This window comes from Dermacentor variabilis, chromosome 11 (genome assembly GCF_050947875.1).
Source record: "Dermacentor variabilis isolate Ectoservices chromosome 11, ASM5094787v1, whole genome shotgun sequence".
Taxonomy (NCBI): Eukaryota; Metazoa; Arthropoda; class Arachnida; order Ixodida; family Ixodidae; genus Dermacentor; species Dermacentor variabilis.
This window is the reverse complement of record NC_134578.1, coordinates 50,679,472-50,700,546: the sequence shown is the minus strand read 5'-3', so window position 1 is coordinate 50,700,546 and position 21,075 is coordinate 50,679,472. Positions and strand designations below refer to the sequence as shown.

General features: G+C 55.5%; 1 protein-coding gene across 2 annotated transcripts in view; it reads left to right on the top strand.

Moving 5' to 3' along the window:
• Positions 1 to 20,830, top strand: part of LOC142564201 (uncharacterized) — a 61,941-nt gene extending 41,111 nt beyond the window's left edge. For both annotated transcript variants that reach the window (XM_075675106.1, XM_075675107.1), the window contains 4 exons: positions 6,222 to 6,497; positions 15,752 to 16,354; positions 16,674 to 17,766; positions 18,030 to 20,830. In XM_075675106.1, coding sequence (XP_075531221.1) covers positions 6,222 to 6,497; positions 15,752 to 16,354; positions 16,674 to 17,766; positions 18,030 to 18,204 — 2,147 coding nt within the window. In that variant the 3' untranslated portion in view covers positions 18,205 to 20,830. The remainder of the gene's footprint in view (positions 1 to 6,221; positions 6,498 to 15,751; positions 16,355 to 16,673; positions 17,767 to 18,029) is intronic.
• The last annotated feature ends 245 nt before the right edge of the window (positions 20,831 to 21,075 follow it).

The following is a 21,075-nucleotide window of genomic DNA, read 5'->3' as shown; positions in this document are numbered from 1 at the left end:
CGTGCTTTGCTCCGGCGAGAGGAAGAAGAGCTTCTGCTGCTGCTGCTTCTGCCGCCTCCTCTTCGACTAGTTGAGAAGAGGGAGCCCCCGCTGATTTGGTTTTCTGCTGAGCTGATCTTCGCCTCCCTCCATCTACCCTGCCTTCTCTGCCGGTTTTGTCGGTTTGCTGAGCTGTGAAGAGAGATACCGAGACCCACCTCAAACTCTCCTGCGTTGTCTCCCCCCCCCCTCCCTTCTTCTATTGCGCTGCGTCTGTTTGTTGTATCTGACCGTCTGCTAGCGTCTGTCGTCTGTTTCCTTCTGGGAAACGCTGTCACCTGTTAAAAGGAGGGCGCGGTGCGGGTAGCGGCAACGCTAAACTGCCTCAATGAGGAACTTTTAAGGGCGCCGCGTGTGTCCTCGTGTTGAGAGTCGGACGGGTGCGTTCCCCAAGCCCCGTGTTGTCACCGCGAACGCTGTCCGACGCTGTTGATACTGCGGTGTGGAGCTGCGAGCAGACGACGGTTGCCAGACGAAAGACCGGAACGCTCCTTCTGCTCCTTTCGTCGTCGTCGGACTTCCGAGATACGCGCTCTCTTGTGGCAGCGGACACAAAAATGGGGGGAAACAATGAAGGATAGTGTGCTACAAGAGAGCGTCCTTTGCGTACCGTCAGAGCAGAGTGTGCAGCGGGAGCGATGGCTCCGAGAGCACGGCGGCGCTTAATTGGCTGGTTACCGCGACCGCCGCCGATCGGGAGCGCGCCCCCGGCGCTCGGAGCTTTCGAGTCACGTCACCCCCGTGCGCGAGAGGAGGATGTTTCGGACTGGCCTTTTGGCAGCGGCGACTAACCCGCGTGCTGCTGCTGCTGTCGGATGCAGCCGAGGCATTTAACTTTGCTCTCCCGCTCGCGGGGCTGGCGCGCTGTTCGTTGTGTTCTCTTCGCCCGCTGGCTCGCCACCTCTTCTCGCTCGGCGAGGCGGAGTCCGCGTCGAAGGAGCGAAGCGCGGCCAGTGGGATCGGCGGCGGCGTTTTCTTGTTAATCTTCGTAACGGGGCAAGCCGGTTTGCTCGTTGCCCGCGCAGTGCACAGCGATGCGCGAGAGCGTTTCGCAGCGAGCTGCTGCGGCGAAAAGAAGAGCAAAAGGCGTGCGGGACAAATACGCGAGCCGCGTGGGAAAATGATGCCTGGGCCTCGCTCTCTGCATGGCTTGGCTGGGTGCCTTCTGCGCGCCGCCGCCGCCGGCCTGATTGGCCGATGCGGAACAGGCCGGCGGCGTTCCGCGGCCGCAGCCTGTCGTCGTCTGGACGTCGTCTGCTGCTGGCAGGCCGCTGTCGTCCGCCTCTGCGGACTTCTGCACTCGTCTTCTGTTCTGGCCTCGCTTGTTCTCGAGTGTGCCGTCTGCAAGTTGGCGATCCCATAGACGTTCTCTCGGCTTTCTAGTCCTTCCGGTCGTCGTCTTCATGCTGTCGTCGACCTATAGTCGGACCACTTCAATATCACTTTGAGATTTTTCGTCCCCTCCGCTCGCCCTTGGCGTTCGTGCCGTTATATAGGGTGGTAACGATCGTCTGCGCGTGTATCGATGTCTTCTGCTTGGAACGGTGTAGTCCGCCCCGGAAGAGGCGCAGCGTTTCCGTTCCCCTCCTGCTGTTCGCGCTGCGTTGAATATCGTTCGAATTCAGTCGACGGTGAGCGCCCGCGCGCTTTCTCCGATCCATTTGTGAGCTCAGAGCCGCAGCGAATCTTTCTCTCTCTTGAGAAGGCAATCGAGGTCGGCTGTTCATTTGTTCGCACTTTTCCGGCGCGACTCCTTTCGGGGTGTGTACCCGCCGCTGAGCAGACGAAACGCCCAGACGCCGCTGTGCAGAAAGCACAAAGCTGAAACACAAACCTGCTTCGGATCTCACGCTTCCGGGTCGATAGAGAACAACCGTGACCGAGTTTAGGCGGAAGGCACTCGGCCCGCGCTTGGCCGGGGGATGCCCCACCGACTTGCATCGCGGGAAAAAGACGCCCTCGTTTCATCGATTGCTTCGTCGTCTGCTGGCGGCCTCCGCACGCGAAAGTTTGTCGCATCGTCTGTCGTGCGCGCGCGGTTAAATAACACGCGCCGCGAGCTTCTGCGGTTCGGCAAATCGAACGATTCTCGAGGAACGATCCTTGGCGCGTCGTTTGTACATACTGCAGAGCTCTTTCGATTAAGCGGTCATTACGTTATCCCACGGTAATTAGGCGGAATTCCTGGCTCGGTCTTCCCGTCGAAGGTCGCGCTCGACTGACGCCTATTATGTCACCGGCGCCCCGCGCTTAATTAGTTTCTCGCGATCATCGGCGTAGTCGGCAGATCGTCTCAACGCGGTAGTGCACAGAGGTATGGCCCTACGTGTTTAGGGTGATCGCCGGTCGTCTGCTCATTTCCATCCGATAACCATCGTCTGCAGGGGTTTGCCAGCTCTAACCACGCCTGCGCGCCGTCGCGTCGTCTGCTCGCGCGCATAAAAAAAGCCTCGCGCAGCGCATCGCCTTCTGCATTGCCGGCTCGGCGCGTCCGCTTGGCAGAAGCGGCGCTGGAGCGCGCTTGCGCTACACTCACACACACGCGCGCGCTCGCTCTCGCTTGCTCGGCGAGTGCGAGCCGCCGAGCCGGAGCGAGCAAGGAGGGCGGCTTAGCGAGTTGTGGGAAAATCGGGCTCTTTCGAGGCCGATATAATTTCTTCGCGCTGCGCTTGGCTGCCTTGAGGGTCGCGGTCTCACGGACGCAGCCGCCGCCGCTTCTTCATAAACTTCTTTTTTCGGGTCCTCCACCTTAACTTGGTCGTCGTCGCTGTCGACGTCGTTCGCGCTCCCTTTCCCCCTCCGCCGCCTGTTTCGCTTCGTGTGGCTGGCGTTTTCTCTTTTTTCTATGTCGTCTGCTCAGGACTTGTCGGTCTTTTGCACTTTTTCTCTTTTCCTCTCTGTCTTTATTTTCCTTGTTTCCGTTCGTCTTCATTACGCCGCTTTTCGCTTTTATTTAAGCCTTGTTGGGCTCCGCGTCGCCCCTGCTTTGTTTTGACTCTCACTCATTTTCTCTCTCTCTCTCTCTCTTTCTCTCTCTCTGCGCAGTAGCGCATGCGTGTGTCCCGGGTGCTGATTTGGCGTCTGCGTGTTTTTCTTGCCTTCCTTCTTGAGTGGAATGCCTTTGTTTTCCCGAAGAGCGCGAGAATAGCTTCCTGCCACCACCACCTTGGTGGTTTAAAAGGCAAACTGCGCTCGAGTGTTTCCTGGGAGAATGGTGGCCCGCGAGGATATTATTCTTTTTCTTCCCTTCCACCGCCAGGGTTATGTGCGCAACTTTCGGGCCCATGTCGCGCTTCGTTTCCTGGCCTCCTCGGCTGCCTTCGGCTTCTTTGGTTTTTCGTCTGTTCTTCCGTCTGCTTTTTTGCCGTATGTTGTTTCCACTACGTGCCCATGTCGTCTGGTAGCTTTTTTCTTACTTTATCGTCTGCATGTTTGTTCGTCGTCGTCTGTTAGTTTGTCGCTATGCCTTCTCACTGTTTTAATGCTTGCCGTTATGGTTGACGACGCATGTTATTCGACGTGCCCGCATTGTTTTTCACCATATTCAAGTGCTGCTTGTTTTTCTTTTTGTCTTTCGTTCGTTCCTCCCTCTCCTTTTTTTCTCATAAACTGCTCCTCTAAGGTGGGAAACGGACGCAGCAGGAGTAGCACTCGCACACTACTGCGCGATTTGCGCGAACGGAGGCGTAGTAGACTGGAAGGGGGCGTGGTGTAAGGTACGAAGCCTGGGGGGAGAAAAGCTGGGCAATGTGACCGCTCTCGAAGGAAAATGGAAGAAGCGGAAGCGAGGTTTGGAACGAAAGGGAAAGGGAGGTAGATAGAGCGAGAAGAAAAAATATATATATATGGTCGAATAACTCGGCCTCAGACCCTGCCCCGTTTCGTGCAGATGCTACTTCCGTCCGAGCGACCATTAGAAGAAAAAGCGCGCTTGAAGCGGGGTGCGAATGCTCTCTGGTGTCTCCACTGCGTTTTCTGACCTTGCACACGCCTGCTTGGCTTCCGTCACGGCTGTGCTCATTTTTTGTTGCGTCGATGCGCCATTGCTACCGCCATCTTGTAGGACTGTTCTTGTCTTATCTCTGCTTTTTCCCACTGGCACCAGTGCGTGCAGACGATGTTTTTTTCCCGGGGCTGCCGTTGCGCGGGACTCCCACCGTTGTGCGTGCGTTGTCTTTCTTCCTAAACGATATGGTACGTCCTCACGCTTCCGCTTACACTAGGTTGCTTTTATTATCCGATGCGCAACGGTAAATGTATCCACGTGCCCAGAGTGTACGTGCACTACTAGCCAGCGCTGCCGGTTTACTGCCGTCTGCTTCCGCTCATGTTGTTCCCGTCGTCTGTTTTGCATATTGTCGCCTGCTGCTCGGGGCGCTTTCGGTCGCACGCTATCTTATGTCGTCTGCCTTTTTCGGCAATTCGACTCGCATAGTGATTTGAGCTTCAGCTTCTTTTCTCGTCTTCTATAATAGCGTGGATTGAGAATTGTCTGCAGCGCTCGCTGTTTTCAGCGGCGCGCTCATGTATGTCGTCTGCTCCGGCGTTTATTTCGCCCGGCTTGCTGCGTGAGTTCGCCAGCCTGCTGTCTCGCGATCGTCGTCTTAGTAATCTTTCGTCTTCTGCAAGCGAGAGAAACGTCTGCTTAACACCGGCGTGCGCCCAGCGCTCCGTCTGTTTTGTTGTCGTCTGCGTCGTCCACTGTCTTACCAGAAGCATGCGTGCGTTCGCGCTCCTGCCGAGCGTTTGTCGGGCGAAGGGGGTAGTGTAAGAGAGGGGCCACGCGACACGATCAAGTTCCTTCACCCCTCCCGTCACGAACAAGGGCCCCGCGGAAGACAACAGCCCTGCTACTGGCCCGCGCCGAGAAGACAAAAGAACTGACCCTCGTTCTCTCCACCGCATCTTGCTGCGCGGCGCTCCCATTCAGAGGCCGTACTGCACGGCAGGCAGCGTGTGCTCGTAAAGGAGGAACGCGGTTAATTGGAAGGAAACAACTGGAGGGGACGACGTCGGTTCTCTGGGACCGCTCCTTCTCCCCTTTGCCTCCTCAACGGCCCCCTTTGATACCGGACTCGCGCTACGGATTGTCTCGCCGCGGCTCGCGTCGCGGCTTGCCTGTCGTGCGCTTTCGAGGGAACTGAGCCGGGTAGAGCGAGCTTTGTCCCCTTCGAGCTGGGCTGGTTGTGTGTGTTTACGCGCTGTGCTGGCGGTGGTACACGCTGTTGCCGTCTGTCGCGGGGCTTTTTAATTGGCCGTGACACGCGCTGAATGAGTGTGAGACAGCCCGTGTCTGTGCCTATCGTGACGCGTGACTTTTCCCAGAACACGGCACCCCGGTTGTCTTTTTTTTTTTTCTGCTTGCGTTCGCTTAGATTATTATTTTTGGAGGGCGCACTTCGTGCGATTGCACTGCCAATGTCGCTCACCCGAGTTGCAATTGAAAGAAAAACGTAGCGGTAAAAGGGGGTTAGAAGTGTCACGGTTCTTCAGTGGCCGCTGGCAACAAGGACATCCTGCCAGCGCGCGACGCCATCGTCGGTGTCATTGGCATTCCGGAGACCTGTTGCACGCGCGAGTGAAAGCCTCGTGGTAAGATAGATTTCCGGTCGAGCACGTCTTGCGTGGCATGCCTGCAGAGTTCGAGGCATTAAGTCGGCTGCCCAAACCGGACGCTTTGCCGCAGCATAACGTACATTTAATACACTACCAGATGGCGACCGGCGAATGCGGTACGCATAGTAGATGAAGCCTGTGGCGTTTCAACTTAGCTATAGCACGACATGATCGAACGTAGCTAAGCCTAAGCGATAGGCTTAGTGACGGTTACAAGTGACGGAGCAGACGACACGGCGTTGCGCACATGGTGAAAACTGTAGCACGGCTTTCGTGATAATTTCAGCAGTGTAGCGTTTGTGTCTTCTGTAGTTCGTCTGCAATGTGTGGACGGTAACAGATGTTACTGGTGGTTTTGCCGTATACCTTGCTTACCTGCAGCTTCGTAGGCTATGTGGTCTTCCGCGATTCGCCTGAAAGGTGCGGCAGGTAGCAGACGACACCGACTGTACAATGTACCGGCGATTGCGTGTTGCCTTGTACGTTACGTCTTTGTATCTCTGTGTGTCTTTTGCAATCGTGGATTCACGTCACCTCTCCCCCCGTGTTTTTTTTAATGTTCGCAGGCGGTTCGTCCCCGTCTGGTGTTCACCGGACCCTGGTGGCGCAGATGTCGACGCAGAAGTGGCTCGACGTGGGCGACTCGTGGACGCCCGGCACGCTTCAGCGAGAGCGTGCCGCTCTGTCCTATTCGTACCGCGTCCGTTGCCAGGAGTACTACTACGGGTCCGACTGCGCCAAGCTGTGCCGGCCGCGCGACGACAAGTTCGGACACTACACGTGCAGCGCCTCCGGCGACGTCGTCTGCTTGCCCGGCTGGAAGGGGGACTACTGCAGTAACGGTCAGTTGCGCATCATATACCGCTACTCTATATGCGCGCCTGTCTTGACGCGGTGACGTTCCTTCATAGCGACAGTTGCCCATGCCGTTACTGCTTGTTGCAGACGCCGCCTTGTGGCGCTTTCACGGCGGTGTTCGATATTACTAGCTGCTGTTCCGTAAACTGGGTGTCTTCCAGCCTCGGCTTGCGCATGTGCAACCCGTCTGCAAACGTTCTATATCAACCGTCTGTCCGTTCGTAAAAAAATAACTGCATGCTGGTGTTAACCGTCTGCCACTCGTTGTCGTCCGCTTTACTGGCCGGGGAAAACTCAAGGAAAACAATCGGAGCAGAAGCAGACGTCGCTCTCCGTGTAACCGCGTTAACCTTGTGCGCGACGGCCTCATCGCCGCCCTGATCTCGTCTCGTCGCGGTCAATTTTAGAACCGCTATACTCTACGGGCCAGCCGTCGGCCGGCGATGCCAGCGGCAGGAGGAGGCGGAGGAGCGTAGGCTCGATTTTGTGGAGTCCACCGAGCGTGAAGCCTCGATGAATGAATGAACGAAACGGGCGTGTGTGCGTGCGCGCGGGTCCAAATGCGAGGCTCGGCGCCGGATTTCCTCGGAAGACGGCCACCGGCGGCGACAGGCAGGGAGGTAGTGTGCATGTGTGTGTGTGGGGGGGGGGGGGGGGGCGTGTGACGTCACGTCCGCTATTTCGTAACCCCTTTCCTCCGCGGCCCCGTCTCCCGAGTCATCCATCCAGCCGTCCGTGACAGGCATCCACCTCAGTCTCTGCTCGGGGCGCTTCCACCTCTTGTCTTTTTCCTCTGCGCTCCGAGGGGCGGGGGAGTTTGACACGCCTGGGGACGTCGCCTTCTATTTTCTCATTCCACCGCTCTTCCTCTTTTCTCTCTCTCTCTAATGCCGAGTCCGGGTTGATCTTCGTCGCGTCGAGTCGCCCGAATACCTCGCAAGGCACCGTGGCTCCTTTCCCAACCGCCTGCTTTAGTAACGACGGTGTGTGTTTGGCTTCGCGGGGTTAGTTAACCCAGGAAGTAGCCCTGGCGGCATGCCCTCTATTGCGTTCGTTTGTATGAGCCGTTGGGAGAGATGTCTGAGTACCGTCGTTGTACAGTACGTTTAGCTCACGCAGTCGACATGATTCGGTTTGTGTGCCACTCGGCCTGCTCTTGACACGCGGGGAGTGCACTTTAAACGGTTCCCGTGTCCATGTCGTCACCAAAGTTTCGGATTACGCAGTTTCCATCGTCCGAGCACCCGGCATTGTTTCGGATGGCGGCGTCGTGCCGTTTGTAACGATCTCGCTAGGTAGGTGTGCTACGAGCACCAGACGAACCATTCCTCTCGACCATGATACCAATATTGGGGTATTTATTACTGCTGTATCATTTTTCATTCCTTTTCGTGCACGGCCGCCAGGCGCTGACACTTTCTACTTAAAAACTGTCTCGCTGCTGACCGCGTCCTCGACACGCCCTTGCCGCCTACGACGCCGGCGTTATTTTAGCTCTCGCGCGACGCCGTCGACCGCTCGGCTGTTAAATGTCGCTCCGCGCGTCGCTCGCCGCTGGGGCGACCTTTCGAGCGACGAAAAAGAACCGCGCCGCTCACCGTCGTACCCTCATAGGGGGAGGCCGTGGGAACCGAGAGAGCGCCAGGCTGCTGCTGGCTACGCGTCGTCTCCCTTCCGACGCCGCCGACGCCGAAGCGGGCGTGCGGCAACGTCGACGCGCTCGCCCCGCGTACACACGCAGGCGCGTCGAAGCGGGAGGGGGTCGCCCGGAAAACCTTGACTCTTCCGATGCGGAGGCTCCGGCGGCGGTTCGCCCACATCGTGTGTGTGTGTGTGTGTGTGTGTGTGCGCGCGCGAGCGCGTTGTGCCTCCATCTCATTATTTTCTTTGCCGCTGGTTTGGACGCCCAAGCGCGATATGTTCCGCGCTGCTTTCGCAAGAAGCCCTGAACGCAGACGTCGTCCGCCTCCCCCCCCCCCCCCCTCCCCCCTTCGCGTATTTCGTGGAGCAGCGCGTTTGCATCGCGCTGCGTGGCCACCTGTTATATACTGTTTTGGAAGCTCGCGCGTCATGGTTTCGGTCAGGTGAGAGGACCTATACGAGGGACGCATTCCGGGACGATCACTTTCGGCGACGCCGTGGCCTCTGCCGTCATGAGCCGCGCGCTGATTGGGCTGGCTGGGCACTATGCGTCGCGACGCGAAGGCGACGATAGTATCGCCGGAAGTGATCGTTCCAGAATACGTCCCCAGGATTCCCCCCCTCCCTTCGCCCCCTTGGTCCGACACCCTAAAGGACCGTGGTCCTTTCGGGTGTCGCGCAGACGCCGCACCCTCGCATGGTCGCGTGTCGCAGCGATGTTCAGCGCTTAATGTTTGTAGCGTTGTTTTTTTTTTTCCCCTACCCGGTTGTATGAGTGCCGGTTGGCGAAACCCTGTTGTCCGTCACATTTTTTTTTTTTTTGTCTCTCTGGGTTCGACCTGCAAGACGCGCCCAGCGGCGTCGTCTCTTCGTGACGAAGCCCTCGGCTCGGCCGAAGTTGTGTGGAGTCATTGAAAGGTGAACGCTCCTCGTTCACTGTCAGCGTGTTTACCGTCCTGTAACGTTAGCCGTCGCCTACGTGATCGCTTCCCGTGACAAATTAAGCGGCGTGCGCGCTAAGTAACTCGCGTGCGTTATCGCAGTAAACGCGATTCCACCACATGTACCCTTCGTTGCGTGTCCTCGCGCGCCTATGTCAAATCTATGAGTTTTTTTTTTTTCATAAATACCTAGGAGTCAAAGGAGAACGATTCAGGAAAGAACTCGCGAAAATTCGAGAGTGGAACCTCCTTGCCGCTTCGGCCGTCTTGCGTGATATATTGCTCGGCGATAATTTATTCGCTCCGCGTGTGGCACGGTGACGGAGCCGTCAAGCGGTGCATCCGAACATTCAAACGACAAAAAAAAAAAAAAAAAAAAAAAAAACTAAATTATAGTACCTTGCCGACGTTGTAGTGGAGGCACGGGGGGTGGTCGTGGTGTCAAAAGGGCGGAGTTAAAACAGCCCAGTTGAGGAAAGCGAAAGGCAAAACGCGTGTACAACCCTTCTCCTCCCTCCCGTGTCTTTCTCTCAGCTTTTTGTTTCTTGCTATTTATTTATTTATTTAATTTATTTGGCTGGGCGCATTGCCGGTTTCAAGCTTTCTTTTCCGTCGTCGAAGGCGACTGTCGTGAGGCGAGGGCGTTACTCCGCCAACACGTCGGCGTCCGGAGAGGGGGAGGAGGCCTGGTCGCATCGCCTGCCCCCTTTTCCCCTCTAGCTCATGGAAAGAGGAAATGTCGGTGTCGCGATCCGTCTCCGCGTCCTCGTCGTGTTGTCACTTCGGAGGTTGGATGACGTTTTCTTTTCGCGAATGCGCACCGAGTAGGACTTCGGCTGAAACCTTGTAGCCACTGTATCCCTCTCGTGTCACGCCAGGCAGCCTCCGGGCTCGTGTGTACAAAAAAAAAAAAAGAAGAAAGAAAAACGCGTCTGTGTAAGGGAAACGCACCCCCCTCCCTTCCACCCCAGTTAGCGTGTAACGCTTACTTATTTATTTATTTATTGTTTTTAATAGAAACTCGTGACACTGTGCCTACGTGTATCATCCAGATGTTGCTTTTAATAAACCGCCTGCTCGGTTTTTGCGTGCATCTCTGCCTGTTCGCGTGGTTGCGCCTGTCATAAGCTCGTGCGAGCAGCTGGTGGTCCACGGCAACGGTGACTTAAAGGGAAGAGAACAAAAAAAGAAAGAAGAAAAACAAGAAAGAAAGAAAAGTATTTTCAACCTTAACGGCCCGTTTTGTCGAACTCCGGGAAAAAGCACGAGTGCTTACTTCGAAGAAAAGGAAAATGTTGAGCTGCAAGGTGTCCCGGTTTTCCTCTTCGATTGCGTAGCTTTATTCGTGAAATATTAGGCGTGGGTAAATGGCCATATCCGGAGCATAACTGGAACGGGAGGTAGAACCGCAAAGCCCGGAAGGGGAAAAAAAAAAAGAGAGACAGAGACGCTGTAGAATGAATAATCTCAGTTTATCGCGCAGTGTTCTTGCTTATTCGCCTCGGCACTATGCATGTGTATATATTTGCCCACATCGCCGTTGTCCTTTCGAGAGCGTCCATTAACGACGGTGTTTATGTCGCCGAGCGTAAATATATACGTGCGTCCGTTGAGCGGACATCGTTCTACCGCCGAACGCAAACAATGGATTCGCCATCCATTGAGCTTCTGCCACCGGCCCCTGTTCCTTCCCGCAAAACGTTCTTCTACACTGTCGGCCGAAATACCCCCTCCCCCCCCCCCCCCCACACACACCACTCTCTAGGTTACACCCATTTCCATTGTTTCCGCGCGTACATTCACGCCGTGTCTTGGTTCAAGCTAGCTTCGAAGCTTCTGCAGTTTCTATAATTTTTTTCTCCCCCCCCCCTCCTAACGCCAGTGCTCGTGGATTCTGCTTGGCCATTGACTAGTGGAGCTCGCATAGCCTATAGCGGATGGCTGGCTACGAAACTGTCGGTTCTTTATTTTTATTTTTCTTCGTTTTCCAACGGCATACTTGGCAGACGGGCAGGCGCGAAAAAATGTAGCAGACGACGCGGCGAAGAAACGAAAATGCAATAACGCAGGTACTCGCGCCCAGTGTAGAAAACAAAACAAAACAAAAAACAAAAAGGGAACATATTTTCGGGTCAGCATTGCCCGCATTTTTCGATATATAGCGCAGTCGGGTGCAAAGAACCGAAAACGCGAGAAATGAAAGAAAAAATGAAACTGACGGCGATACGTTTCCATTGTCCACTTGTTCGTACTCGCACCTTTAGACACGCGTGTAGTGGTGTGGAGCCGAGCTGCTTGCCTGCGGGCGATGGCGAAAAAGAAGGCGGGCGCGTTAACGTCGACACTCTGGCCCTGGCTGGCTTTCTTTTCTTTTTTTCTCTCTCCCGACTCTTGTTGTGTACCGGCAGTGTGGCGTGCCTTTCTGACTCTTTCGTTTCGTTGTTTTGACTCCTTTCCCGCGCTCGGCATTGTAGGCGCTACCGTGTGTTTTCCTCCTCCGCTCGGAGCACAGTCGTGGTGTCCGTTTTGCTTTGTTGCTTCCCCCCCTGCACCCCCCCCCCCGCATTTTTTGGTTTTTTTTCCTTACAGCTGGCATTTTCAGAACGTGTTTCAGGGGTTTTTTTTTGTTTGTTTCGCTTCGAGCTCTTTTACTCGCCCGTGGGGGCGGTAAGGGGGGGGGGGAGGCATACCGCGCGCGTAACAGCGCCGTGAGTAGGCGCGTTCCCATGCCAGTGTTGGCTGCGTTATACGGCGCGGCCGCGGCGATGATGACCGGAGTTCTCTTTGCTGGCCAGCGGGCGGTCCTTACGCACAGCGGCCGAGCAGTACTTAGCTTTTACTCATTTTTTTTTTGGTGTTTCGCGGCATTTTCTTTTCTTTGTTCCTCCTCCTAGCGTTTCCCTTATCCTCGGTTATAGCCGAGAAAGGTGTGACCGGACAGGTAGCCAGCAAGCAGGTCGATCTTTTTTTTTTTTCTTTATGCGTGCTGCTTGCCGGTAGGGGGAAGAGGGAAATTCCCGTGCGAACTTCGCAACGTTCGCGCGGGCTCTTTTTTTAATTTTTTTTTAAAAGGCGGAGTCGTCGTGTTGGGGCGTTCTCTTTCTCTCTCTCTCTCCTTGTGTTATGTTCTTGGGTAATTTAGGCATATACCTTCTCTGTTATGTTATATATAGCTGTCATGATAGCTTTAACTTGGATTCATAATTTTCCTTTGAACGAATGAAAATTTGTGTCTCCCATTGATGAAGCAGTCAGTAGCGCATGATGGTTGTCGGTGTAAGGCATGCGGGTGTCTCGTTTGTCGGGAAAAAGGTCCGATTCACGCGAACAGACCGCGATATCAGTGCGCATTCACAGCGCATGCTTTTAGCGAACCCCCTCCGGCGCCGTGACGACCCTGTTGCTCGCCACCTTCTCGCAGTGTACTTAGGTATCGAAAACGCCGTATGTTCTCGCCGAATTTTACGGGGAAATTCGGACGGGTGCGTCTCCTCAACCCCGCTCGTAATATGCCGTAGAACCCTTCTGTTCTCACCTCCCTGCCTCTTGATCGCGAGGGTGAAGCGGGCTTGTCTATCGTGTTACGAACTCGACATTAATCTAGTTGCCCGCATCCGGCCTGTATATAGGCTAGTACAACCAGCGGCATTCCTTGCGGCGTAGCTGTGAGGAAGGCCGGAGGCGACAGGACCGTGCAGAATGGGCGAGCGGCTCTCTCGAGCCCGAAAAAAGAAAAGGGATTGCGTTGTCTTCACTGCACCCCCCCCCGCCCCGCCCGGCCCCCCCTCCCCCACGTCCCGTTTCGTCATCTCCTCCTGGAGTCGTGCCGGGACTCCTTCGCCGGCTTGGCGCTCGCGGTATTTAAGCGTTTCCGTTCACACGGTCCTCCGAAGCAGTCCGACTTTGGAATCGCGCGCGCCTGTCTCGCCCAACCGTCCGTATACTGCTATACCCCGTGCGCTTCATGCAGCGTTGGCTTCTCGCGATTGTTGTAGCCCGTGCGCAGCGCCCGAGATCACGGACAGGGCAGGTTCGGGAAGGCGGCAGGGCGACGACGCCTGTCGCCGACTACGCTGGTGGACGACTAACTTTTTTTCCGTGGCAGTGGATGAAGGAGAAGCTACAGTGGGCGGAGCTTGTGCTGTTAACGGCGCCGCAAGTAGTGTGGCAGAATTCGACGGCCCATTCTCATTTCGGTGCGTCGGAGTTACCGCGACACCCGAAACAGCCGCGACTCGCTACTTGCGACGGTTTCGCATTTGAGAAAAAAAAAAGGCAAGAAAGCAACGAATGAGCAAAGGAAATACTGAAATGTAACGCCGAGCCTTTCTCATCTTAATGTACACACGATGTGTCAAATAATATGCTTTCTGCTCGCCTGCCCCGAACAAACGTGAATAAGGGTGTGTGTGTGTGTGTGTGGCCGAGCTCAGGAGCGCTGTCGCGCGCGCGCATGGTTTCCCTTTTTTACGGCCTTGCATTCATTCCGTCTACGTGGTCCGAGCGCTCTCCTCTCACTTTGCGGGGAATGTTTGTGAAGTAACTCTCGTCCTCGGGCCTGCCAGGCGAATTTAGTAGCCGTAGACCCGATTCAGTGCCCCGGGGCCCTCGCTGCGTCCCCCGCATTCCTTCCAGAAGCGGCTCAACCTGGCGAGGCTGTGTAGCGGTGTCTATGAGCTGGCCGGTGTGCTGCTCGTTTGCGGGCGGTTCAGTAGCTCACCAGGTAGCCGACCCGCGGGGGTCGAGGGAGGTGCACTTACACGCCGGACAGGGTATGAGTGCAAGGTTTGTAAGGCGGGGGGGCGGCGTTTTCGGGGGAGCGGGGGTGGAGGGGGTATCCCTCCGAGTGCCGCGCTGTTACCGGTATAATCACCCCCGGGGCAAGCAGCAAAAGGATCGTCTTTTTAGCTTCCTAAATGCTTCCCGCGCGCCCACCGAAAGAAAAGAAAAAAAAAAAGTTTCGTCTTTCGTTTCTCCCGGTCCATCCCCACCTTCCTCTCCAATCACGTTGTGTACCGCGGCTTGTGTGGCTTTTTGTGTAGCCTCTCTTCTTTCATTCTTTTTTTTTTTATTCGCAACGCGTACGTATCCGTACGTTTTCTCAGCTACGCGCATTACCGGGGGGGAAGCACGCTTTTCCGCCGTGCTGTGGCCCATCTTTTTTTGGAAGGAAGCCTGGCCACTGCTCATTTCGGGAGCTTAACCTTTCTGCCGACCCTGCGCGGAAGGCACACACGACTTGCTTCTTTTTTGATAAATATTTGTAGTCGGTGTCGACGATTTCTGTTTTCCTTTTGTTTTTAATTTCCGGCTCAGTGCCACTTAAAGAAAGTTTCGCTGCCCCGCTTTCTCCAACGCGCCTCTTAAGTGCACACCGAAAGAGGAATTCAGAAGCAGCGTTTTTTTTTCGCGAGCTGAGCGAGTGAGCGGGCTCTCGGAATCGCACCTCAGCGGCGAGGAAGGGGGCGGAGAGCCCCTTGCCGTGCAGCAAACGACATTTGTCGTTGCCGGGTGACCGGTGTCTGTGCGCGCGAAGCGCGCCCTGTTTGCTGTGACCGAGGGGAGAGAGCAGCCCTTCCTGCGCGCATCCGTCCGGTCGTCACCGGCTCGACGCGTTCGTAGGTCGGCATTTGCGCGGTGGCCCTACGATCCCGCGCGTCTCCACCCCCCCAGCGCACTTTGCGCTCGCACGCGCGCGGTTACGCGGGGGCTGCGGAGGAGGTGGGCAGTAGCGAGGGGGGGGGGGGGTGTAGAATCCTCCTGCTCGAGTAGTAGTAAAAGTACTACATTTAGTAAAAACTGAAAAAAAAAGGACGAGGTGCTACGTCCGAGGGACGGCAACGATTCTCGGCTCTCTCTCTCTCTCGCGCGCGCACTCCACCTTCCTCTGGTCGTCTTTTGTTGCCGCGCATCATTAGGCCGTTCCGTCGTTTGCTGCAGCGAAGGTTCGAACGCCGTTGTCCTGTCGTGTTCGGTTGGGAGGAGGGGGCGGTGGGTGCCGTACGCGCTCTTCTGTCCGCGCTGCTGCAAGTTTCGCCTCTCCGCCGCCGTCGTGTTTGCAGGGGGGGGGGGGCTGCCACCCTTCCCCTCTCTCCGCTGCCTCGCTCGCTAATGCTGCAACGAGCGTGCGGGCGCGCGTGAGCTGCGGCAAATAGCATTGGCCCGGCTTACACCGTGCAGGATCTGTTTGTGTGTGTGTGTGTGTTGTCGGTCGTTTCCTTCCTGGTGCAGTGTTTCGCTCGCCGTCAAAGCTCCACGGTGTTCTCGCGTGGCTTCGAGCTTTCTTCATCTCCGTCAAGGACGTTTCGTGTTGTCTTTTCGCATGCTTTCGCGCACTGTTGAGTTTTCCCCCGGCTTCTGGCCCGTTCAGCGAGTTTTAAAGGCTGCTGGCCCGTCACGAAATGGACTGGTCCCCCCCCTCCCCCTCCCTTACTCCCTATCCCTAACATGACAGTACTGATCCTTTCGGTAACCTAACTGTACGTTGGCTGTTACGCTGCACGCGGTACCGCGAATACGTGCCATTTGTGGGCCTTTTCTGGCCTCCTTTCCCGGACAGTGTTCGACCGTCCCTTAGCTCTGTCGCCTATTGCCCCCCGTGGCAGTCTCAGGCTTCCGTGCAGTAGCTAAAACGATGTCTCTCGTCTGTTGCGCAGCGATCTGCCTGAAGGGCTGCAAGGAGCCCCAGGGCGACTGCGACCGTCCCAACGAGTGCAAGTGCCGCATCGGCTGGGAGGGCCCGCTGTGCGACCGGTGCGTCCGCTACCCGGGCTGCCTCCACGGCACCTGCTCGCAACCCTGGCAGTGCAACTGCGACGAAGGCTGGGGCGGCCTCTTCTGCAACCAGGACCTCAACTACTGCACCAACAACCGGCCCTGCCGGCACGGGGGCACCTGCACCAACACGGGGCAGGGATCGTACACCTGCTCGTGCCTGCCCGGGTACGCCGGCACCGACTGCGAGCTCGTCCAGGACCCCTGCCTGGCGTCGCCCTGTCAGAACGGGGGCATCTGCCGCGCGACGGACGCCACGGCGACCTCCGCCCCCGGCTATACGTGCAGCTGCCCCCCGGGACTCGGTGGTCGCCACTGCGAGGTCCCGCGCAGCGCCTGCGACTCGGAACCGTGCGCCAACGGGGCCAGCTGTCGCGAGGCGCCGGACGCGTCGCACGGGTACCGGTGCCTGTGCCCGGACGCGTTCGCCGGGGACCGGTGCGAGGTGCAGAGGGACCCGTGCGAGCCGTCGCCCTGCGCCAACGGTGAGTGTTTCACGCCGTGTACCGTCATCCATTGGCGGCAGCCCGACCGGGTTAGCACTGAAGCTTTTAACTCGTCCGTTTTGGCTAGTTTCGTGGATCAGGTTATTGTCCTCCATAGATAGATTAGATGCGAGTCTATAAGTTCCCCATGAAATATGGGGAAGTTATCACAGTCGGGTTTAAATCCTGGCCCAGGTACTGCTAGTAAATGGGCTCTGCCCAATTGGTAGAACATCATTATATCATGCAGCGGTGTTCCTTTGTCTTTCGCGGAGACCCGACGTGTACTGACGTCCTCCTCCTCTTTGCCCTCAACCAGGCGGCACGTGCGTGACTCTGTCGGACGGCAACGCCGGTGGCATCGGCAACCAGCACCGGTTCCGGTGCGAGTGCCGACCGGGCTTCGAGGGACCCCTCTGCCAGACCAACGTCGACGACTGCGTCTCGAACCCGTGCCTGAACGGCGCCTCGTGCCTGGACGGCGCCGACAGCTTCCGCTGCCTCTGCCGGCCGGGCTTCGTGGGCCGGCTCTGCGACCACGACGTGGACGACTGCCTCACCTACCCGTGCGCCAACGGGGGCCGCTGCGTGGACCTCGTGAACGACTTCGCATGCAACTGCCCCGCGGGCTTCTCGGGCAAGGACTGCTCGGTCAACCTGGACGAGTGCGCCTCGTCGCCGTGCCTCAACGGCGGAGTCTGCGTCGACCTGGCGGGCCGGTTCGAGTGCCGCTGCCTGAACGACTTCGGCGGGGACCGCTGCGAGCACCGGCCCCCGGCGCTCGCGCCCAGGGTCGCCGTAGTGCCACCGTCGCCCGGCAGGTCGTCGGCCAGGCGGGGCGGCGAGGACGTCGGCCGCCACGACCTCCTCACGAGGGACAGCCGGGGCCGGAGTCCGGAGGAGGCGCTCTCGGGCGTCCAGCTGGCTCTCATCGTGACGGCCTCGGTGGCCGTCCCGCTAATCGCCCTCGTCGCGGCGCTGCTGATCGTGTGCCAGCGGCGACGCTGGAAGGAGCGACGCGACGCCGAGGCCGCCCGGCGCCAGAACGAACGCAACGCGGTGCAGCACCACGGCATGAACAACAAGGGCGCCGGCGGCAAGGCTCCGCCGCCCATGGTGGTCGTCAATGCGCTGGTAGAGAAGCCCCTCCAGAAGAAGGCCAACGGGGACAACAACGTCGCATCGTCGTCGACCTCGGCGCCGCCCCCGGCCGGCGTGGCCAAGGTGCTCAACGTGGATGCGAGGGCACAGAGCAAGCTCTCGCTCGACACTGATACCACTCCAGAAGGAGTGTATGCGAGCACGAGGACTCTGAACAGGCTATATCAAGAGCCAGGTGTTGAGGGTAGTGCAACGATGGCAGTGCAGCATGTCCTGGATCGTGCTTCGCTGCGTGGCTCCTCGCCCAAAAGGTGAGCGTTGACTCTCCAATAGGTACTACTGTGGTGATGTTTGCACCAGAGATTAAGATTCTGAAGCATAGTCAAGCTATAGCCCGTAAAAGAAAAGAGGGATGCACATCTTAGCAGTACCTTGTATTTCGGTTCTTACGAGTCAAGCTGTAAGATATTCATTCCGCATGCATTACCATATACCACAGCTTATATTGTCAGTAGCCTGAGACCACAACTGAGAATCATGTGTCTTACCTCTGTCTCTTCTTTTTCTCCTGCAGCTGTGATTCAAGAGTGGTGGATAGCACTGTAGCCGAAGAGGATGACATTGCGTCAGCCAAGGAGCAGCTGCAGCAACAGTTGCCACAGCCCCAACCAGTCACGGGCGGCAATAATGCGGTGTACGTGATAGAGGACCACTATCGGGACGAAAACCTGCTTGCGACAGAAGTGTGAGACTTCACTAAGTGCCACACAGGTGGCGCCCTACTGACATTGTGCGTAGTGTGATTGGCCACGCTTCCCTGCCACTGATGACATTGAAAAGGCGCTGCCCCACCTCCACCACCCTTTGGCAGCTTCGGCGCAGGCCAGGTGCGGGACGTGATGTTACCGTGCCCATCGTCGCCACGTGACCATGACGTCACGAGCTGTCGTCCCCGCGTGACTGACGCTACGCGCCGTCATCGTCACGTGACTGTCCACGTACCGTCTCCAATCATCGATATGGGGCGGCATCTGTTCAAAAGTGCCACATGTGCTGTCGTCAACACTGCCTGTGACGTTGCAAGTGACATTTTGTGACATTAGTGCCCGCGCATCCTTTCCCTGTGCTGCTAGAGAAAGAAGAAAAGGTGGCGACAGAGAAAGAGGTCGTCACGTGTGGGACTATAAAAGAAGATGCGTGATGGTCTATACCACCACCGCGACCTCACAACCAAAATAGTCATCCAGAGAGTTTTTTTTCTCATTTTTTTCCATTATTAATATAAATGCTTCCCAAGCGTGGAGAGTTGCAGTCTGCAGACTGAATGCGAGAGGACTTTTGGACGTGTGTGCGGAACACTTCTTGTGATCACGTGCCTACTACATGTGACTGTTACGGTTCACTAGAAATACCAGCTCACCACCTCATCGTCAGCTACAAAAAGGGCCTTCCCAGCATTGTCATCACTCATGGATCCAAAGAGCTTGTTCTATATTCCCCCGTTGTCTCTGGTGCGTTTGACACACACTGCGAAGCTACAGACTTTTTATTTCAAAATCTGTCGGGGCGCAATTGCAGCGGGCAGGGTGTGTGTGTGTGTCCACCGTCTGCTTTGCATGTTCCGGTAGAGTCCTAAGAAACCGTCTGGGTATTTTCGCCATTTTCTTGTTTCATGCATTTTCCTTTTTTGTCATGTTTACGGCTTGTTGATTAATTTTATTATTCCTTCTTTTCACACCTCTATGACTCAGCCAAGTCCTTAGAGCTTTTTAAGCACCTATCAGGAAAAAGGAGTGTTTATTTTGTTTTAATTTCTCATAACGTTATTTGCGCAATGCAACATCTCTGGATTGAGATAAACACACAGCTCATCCACATTTGCATCCTAATTTTAATTGCGATTTTCTCGCTATCAGAGGGCGACGATACTACAAATGTATAATTTGTGGCCTGTAATTAGATTCTTGATATACTTGCAAAGATTTCAATCCAGATACAAGTTTAAGTGCAGTCTCTCACAGAGTGTGCCTCCTATCCCGTCCTGAGCATATGCATATGGTTGTCTGTGCCTTTGGTCTCAATTGTCTGGTCATTTTCTTCTGCCAATGTCCTTTATATTATCATTTTTTGTTGCTGTTGCCTGTTGAGCATTGCACTTCTTTCATCAACGTACTTGTGATCATATTCTTGCAGACCATGCTTCACTCCCTTAAATGTTTTGCTCTACTGTTCATTTTTTTTCCTAATTTATTATATTGCATTAGAGCAGTGGCACTTAGAGGTGTTGAAGACACGGTGTCTACGAATAACTCTTCTTGCTCCCTGAACAGTTAAATCTGACAGTATCACTAAAGGCATTGCTGCAGCCTTTTGTAGCAGTTGCAAAAGTCTACCAGCTCTTTAACTTCTCTCGCTGCCTTCTTCACAGAAGCACTCGAGTTGATGCAGTCTCCGCGCTCTTCGACCGCTGCAACCTTTAAAAAAAGAAAAAAAAAGAACTCGTTATTGTTATTGTATTGTTTCCAGCAGCATGCGCATTCCATGCCTGTTGCAGCAGTTCCATTTTTCCCCCTTGATGTTCCATGCCTCGTTTCTCAGTACCTCATCACAGCTTGTCTCTAGCTGTTCCCCTCCTGTTCCTGTCTGTTGTCCGGTTCACGTTTTCCTGCAGTTTGTATCGATCATATGAGCTTTGTGACGGCGCAACAGCGGACTGACTTGTCGAGAGGTGTCCTTTGTAGCATCCGTCCTGGCACCCCTGCCTTATTCTGCTTCTTTCATCTCGTACCATTGCTGTCGACTTATTCTTTTGCTTCTTTCAGTATTATTGGCATTACTGCAGCGTCAAATCAAAGCAACGAAAAAAAAGGAATTGTGTGCAAATATTAGTATAAAGATGCGATCGTGTCCGCCCTGCCAGAGTTAACTGTCATCGTTTTCATATATGATATGTCGGAAAGGTCTTTAATCACATCGCGCCTCGAACCATCTTGCAGAATAGAAGCTTGCCCACGGATGCATGTATTCAGTCATATACGGTGGCTGAACTTAGGATGATTTCACTGTTATTGGGCAGCACACTGCTGCCACGTAATAGCGTTAATGTGAAACTTGAAAAAGCGAAGAGGTTCATATGCTACGCAACCCCAAGACTATGCGCCTACTTCATGGGTAAAAAAAAAAAGAGAGTTCAGGGCGTGGTTTCCTCTAGATGATGTTCTGTTTTTCCTCCCCTTTGTGTCTTCCTTTTTATTTATTTTAAAATGAGACGTTTAAGTGCCGCTCGCGTAACCTCCAAGTAGTGAGGTCTCGCACAGCCAAGGGCGACCGACCTGTACCACAAATAGTATTAATAATAACTGTTTAGTTGTTTGTGCTCACATCGTTTCTTTACGCAAGGTTTACTATCGTGGCCACAGGGACGCTTTGTTCGGTTCGCAATCGCAGCATGTCGAGATCAGTGAACCGAGCTCTTTTGCTGCAGTCGTTTAGTTGGCCCAGAAACATTTTGCGCTGACTGATGCGTAGCGAGTAGCTTCGAGTAGCCTGCGTACTTCAGCATGCGCGAATTTTTGAGCGCGCCAATCCGTGATATGCCAGACTGTACTAGCCACATAATA